This window comes from Hyaena hyaena, unplaced genomic scaffold (genome assembly GCF_003009895.1).
Source record: "Hyaena hyaena isolate Hyena2069 unplaced genomic scaffold, ASM300989v1 scaffold_131, whole genome shotgun sequence".
NCBI classification, from domain to species: Eukaryota; Metazoa; Chordata; class Mammalia; order Carnivora; family Hyaenidae; genus Hyaena; species Hyaena hyaena.
Window position 1 is genome coordinate 144564 of NW_024080761.1, and position 4938 is coordinate 149501.

At 55.8% G+C, this 4938-nt stretch overlaps 1 protein-coding gene across 1 annotated transcript in view; it reads right to left on the reverse strand.

The window, feature by feature from the left end:
- The window catches only part of TGM3 (transglutaminase 3), a 36512-nt gene extending 32408 nt beyond the window's left edge, over positions 1 to 4104 (reverse strand). Inside the window, exons 1-2 of the mRNA XM_039237711.1 lie at positions 4098 to 4104; positions 3449 to 3595 (exon numbers count right to left, since the gene is read on the reverse strand). Coding sequence (XP_039093642.1) covers positions 3449 to 3595; positions 4098 to 4104 — 154 coding nt within the window. The remainder of the gene's footprint in view (positions 1 to 3448; positions 3596 to 4097) is intronic.
- Positions 4105 to 4938: the final 834 nt, after the last annotated feature.

Genomic DNA, 4938 nt, shown 5'->3' on the forward strand with positions numbered 1-4938 from the left:
GGGGGTTATATGGAAACCAACTTGACAATAAACAATTAAAAAAAAAAAAAAAAGAATCACTCCCTTAGGTCTAGGCATCAGTGACGCTCGGCAGAGCACTCTCATGCCAATTGTTCCCCTGAAGTCACAGAGCAGCTCTGGGAAGCAGGAGGGGATCATTGCCTCCTTTTTATAGAGGACACTAAGGCAGAGCAGGGAAGGCTGGAGACCTTCTGAACCCATCCCTCAGCGCCTATCAACAACCCTGGGGCCTGCCTCCCTCTGCTCCAAGGCCATAGGGAAAAGAATTTCCTGCCTTCAGCTCACACCCTAGGCCGGCATGTGGGCCCCGGGGAGAATGATTGCCCCATCCGTGGTGCACAGCCCAGCAGGGTGGAGACAGACTGAGAAGTCATATGAGGTGAACAGAAACAGCACAGACAAGAATTGGGGACTTGAGAAGGGGCTGAGGAGGGGGTCTGAGACGGGGGTCTTGGTGGGAAAGGCTCCTTGGAATAGCTCCTCGATTAAAAAAGGGACTTCATGTCATAGAGTTTTTCTTCAGACCCCAAGGCAAGGAGAAAACAGGCTCAGGAAAGAAGTTTCCAAATAATAATAAGCCATGTGGTCTGAGTATCGAGGAAGGGGATAAGGAAAGAGCCCCATTAAAAAAATTTTTTTTTAATGTTTATTTTTGGGAGAGACAGAGACAGAGCGTAAGTTGGGTAGGGGCAGAGAGTGAGGGAGACACAGAGTCTGAAGCAGGCTCTGAGCTGTCGGCACAGAGCCCAACACAGAGCTCGAACCCATGAACCGCGAGATCATGACCCGAGCCGAAGTTGGACATTTCATCAACTGAGCCACCCCGGCGCCCCTAAAAGAGCCCCATTTTAGGGAGGAGAAAGCTGAGATGCATGGTTAAGTAAGCTGCCCAAGGTCACTCAGTTAGCAGGGACAGAGCAGAGATTCAACCCAGGGCCCCTCTCTGGATGTGAGCCTGTCACCCTTCGGCTATTCTACCTCCGCATAGGATCTTGGGTAGCAAAAGTGGAAACACGGCCAGCCTGTATTGTAGGAGGAGGCAGCTGCTGGCTGGTCTGGGTCCGACGGCAGTGGGGGGGGGGGAGGCTGGGGTAGGGCAGCGGCTGCCCCAGGTGAGAGGGAGCTGCCGGGCCTGAGGCAGACAAGGGACCATTGTCCTCCACACGCTGAGCCTGAGGGCTTCAGCCCTGCGCCCCTGAGCCTCACAGGGCTGCTCGGCCTGCAGGGAGGGGGCTGAAACACAAAGCGGGTGCCCCTGCTAGGAGAGCCCTGGATGCTCCCGGGTTTTCAGATGGAGGCAGGACCTCAGGAGGAATTCCTGACCCGTTTCACAGCAGGAAGAGCCACCCGTGTCCCAGCTCCAGGGAAAACTGTTTTGTGGCAGTCCCCCAGCCCAGAGTGGCAGGGGTCCTTCACGTATTAAAAATGAGGCCCAGGGGCACCCGGGTGGCTCAGTTGGTTGAGCGTCCGACTTCAGCTCAGGTCATGATCTCACGGTTTGTGGGTTCGAGCCCCGCGTTGGGCTCTGTGCTGACAGCTCAGAGCCTGGAGCCTGTTTCCGATTCTGTGTCTCCCTCTTTCTCTGACCCTCCCCTGCTCACACACACACACACACACACTCTCTCTCTCTCTCTCTCTCAGCAATGAATAAAAAACATTAAAAAAAAAAAAAAAAGAGGCCCAGAAGGCAGCGCTCTGCCCAGTAAAGCAGTTGTCAGGAAAGCTCACCACCCCCGAAGGGATAGAGGTTAGTCCCCAGAAGGCTGGTCCAGGCCTCGCACAGGTGTGTACCCTGAGGACACTGCCTCTGGAACAGGGCTTTGCCTCTGACCCCAGGCCCCCCAAGTGGCTTTGGGGGAGGCAGAACAAGGCTTCCCCTCCACGGTGGGCCCCATGTCCCCAGCGGGCAGCAGGCCCGAGACACCACCCTACTGTGTGTGCAGCACTGCCAGTCACGCCTCCCTCTGCCACCGTGGTCCCCACCACAGCCCAGGCTGCTCTCTGAGGCCCTGCACATCCCAACTAGAACCTTAAGTTAGGAATGGGACACAAAGGCGTCTCAAAGCAGCACCCGTGGGACCCTGCTGGTCCCGTGGGTCACGCCTGCCCGCCCACCCACATTTATTTTCCTGTTCCCTGTGCCCAGAACACTCCTCACCCCAGGAAACTCCACACCGGGCCCGACTCACTGTCTGTGCCTCGCTTCCCCCAGCACCGCCCCTGGCTGAGTTAATCTCCTCCTCCTTTGGGCCCCCACAGCACGGGGTTTGGGTTTCCAATGCAGCCTGATGATAGTCCACCTTGCGGGTCCCTTGACTACCAACTGGTGTTTCCCAGCGCTGTCAGGCTGTGAGCTCACGGAGGGCAGAGACCACAGTTCATTTATGTGTCCCCACAGCACCCCACTGCCATGGCTCCTTTCCTGAGGTGCCCAGCAAGTAAATTCATTCATTCAGAAAACATTTCCTGAGCACCACCTGGCTGAGTGACTAGATGCCGAGCTAGCCTGTGTGACAATGTGACACATCGAAGGGAATGAAGATATCCACTTGTCTCTCCCCTGCCTTTTTAAAAAATGGATTCTTCCCCCTTCCCACCTGGCTATTTGTCCACATTCTGTTGTGACCCTAGGACATCTCTGGTTGATTTAGATGTTGAGCTCTTTGAGTTCAGCGGCTCCACAGGTCACAGGCACTGACATGTGGAGTAGCCGCACAGTGCAGCAGGCTTTCAGGAGGGGGTGGGGCGGGGAGGGCGGGGCTTGCAGGGTCCCTGGGGCGAGCATGCACCCTGCCCAGGCTCCCTGTCTCTGGTTTCCTCTCATGAAACCGCGTTTAGTACCAGAAGGAGCCTGGAGTCTATCTACTCCAGGCCTTTCGTCTTGCAAAGGAGAACCTGAGGCTTGGTAATGTCAAGGACCACAAAACCAGTTGGGAAGGAGAGTTCAAGTTCAGTACCGCATTTCTGCGTCACACGCGCTCAGCTCTGGTAACAGGAGAGTGGGAAGGGTAGTCTGGGCTCTGCTACCGACTTTCTGTGCGGCTCCCCAGGCTGTCTGCCCCGTCCTGGGTCACTGCCTTCTTTGCCCCGAGGGAGGGAGACGGCCTAGGGGACCCTGACATCCCCTCGTGCTAAAGTCTACGGGATCCAGAGCTCTTCTCAGCAACCCAGCGATGCCGCAGGTGCACAGAGGGAAACGGGGAGCCGTGGAGGGGTCCCTGTCTGCAGCCACCCTGCCCTGCTCTTTGGGATGCCCAAGCAACTAGCCTTCGCCTTTGGCACCATGCTGAGCGACTTCTTTGGCAAACCTTCCCGAGGCCCCAACCACCACTCACAATATTTTACAGGTTTGACTCACGCCTTGTTTGGGTTTGGCGTCGCTGTCGACCCACCAGGCTGAGCACCCATGACAGGCAATAATTAGCACCCGCCTCGCAGGGGCGCCGACAAGAGCCCAGCTCCTCCGCGGCGACCGCGGAGCTAAAAAACCTGTACTTCTCGTAGCTCTTTTTCACCTCCTTCCCCGGGAGCTGCTTGCAGGGATGGGCTGCGGGCGCACCTGCTCCTTCCGCCACTGGAAGTTTCAGCTCAGCAGGTCCCTTTCAAAGAGCCCGCGGTGCTTCCGGATGTGTGGTTTCTAGGAGCATTCCTGTGGCGCTAATGATTTTTTTTTTTAAACCAACTTACACGCCATCACTCTCCCTCTCCCTGGTGGCTCTGAGATGCGCTTCTCTTTGCCTACATGACTGACAGCTGGCAAAAGTGCATTGAGAAATGGGGGTAGCAGGTCTCGGCCTGCTTGAAAGGGGAGAGCCTCGCCGCCTGTCCCAGGGATGTGAGGTCCCGCTGGGTTGAATACCCTGGCCATGACATTCCAAGCATGTTCTAGCCCCAGAACCACCCTGGAGGGGCGCGGCAGACGCCGAGAAAGGGGAGCCTTTGAATGCCATCCTTAAATACTAAGGTCTAGCTTCCAGAGGCTCCCAGGCCGGTGTCTCCGGCCGAACACTGACCTCTCAGGCTGGTCCAGGAGAAGCCTCCAGCAAGGACCCATAGAGTAGATGCCACGCACTCACCTGTCATGTTTCGCCTTCCTCTGCCTCTTCTCTGGGAATGGCACGGGTAGACGGACAGAAGGTGTGATGAGGCAAGCTGGGGATCTCCTTACCATTTATAGCAGCCTCTCCTACACACCCAATTAGAATTCTAATGAGGTGGGCGAGGCACCAGGTCATTCCTGTAGTGCGTGTAAACGTTTCACTTACGACATACTTGTCACCCAATGGAAGGTCACCCTGCTTGTGCAAGACCAGCTTAGGGAGAAGAAGGGAGATAAGAAATGCCAGGCATTCACTTTTATGAATTTTCCCCCCTAAGACAAACTTCCATGATTGTAGAGTTTAGGAAATGATGTCATGCTTTTCTCCAACTACTTTGTCCAGAGCTGGTGCTAAGAAGTCCTCTGGGAGGTCCAAGAAATGTTTCTACAGAACCCAGAAGCGGAAAACGGCTTGGTCCTTTTCAGCGCCGCAGTGCTGGTGTTTTTTCCTTGTACAAGAGGCAGGAGGCGCTCGTCTCAGCCTGCTCGTTCAGAGCTGCAGCAGAAAGAGCATTTGATTTGGAGCTCGAGGCGCTAGGTTCTGATGCCGGCAGGGCCCTGGGCCACCACGGAATCTCAAAACCCTGGAGGTCCCGTCTGTGGCCAGGGGTGATCACGTCCACCTTTCTCCGCTCCCTAAGTGGCAGAAACAATCACATGAGGTGGTGCAAGTGTGACGTGTATGGATGTGGACCCTAATGGATTCAATCCGATTGAAGGGGGGACTACTCTTTCTAAAGAGGCATCAGGGACAGCCGCAGAACGTGTAGTCGTGACCCGGTTTCATGCCACTTCTGCCGCATGCTGTCTGTAAGAGG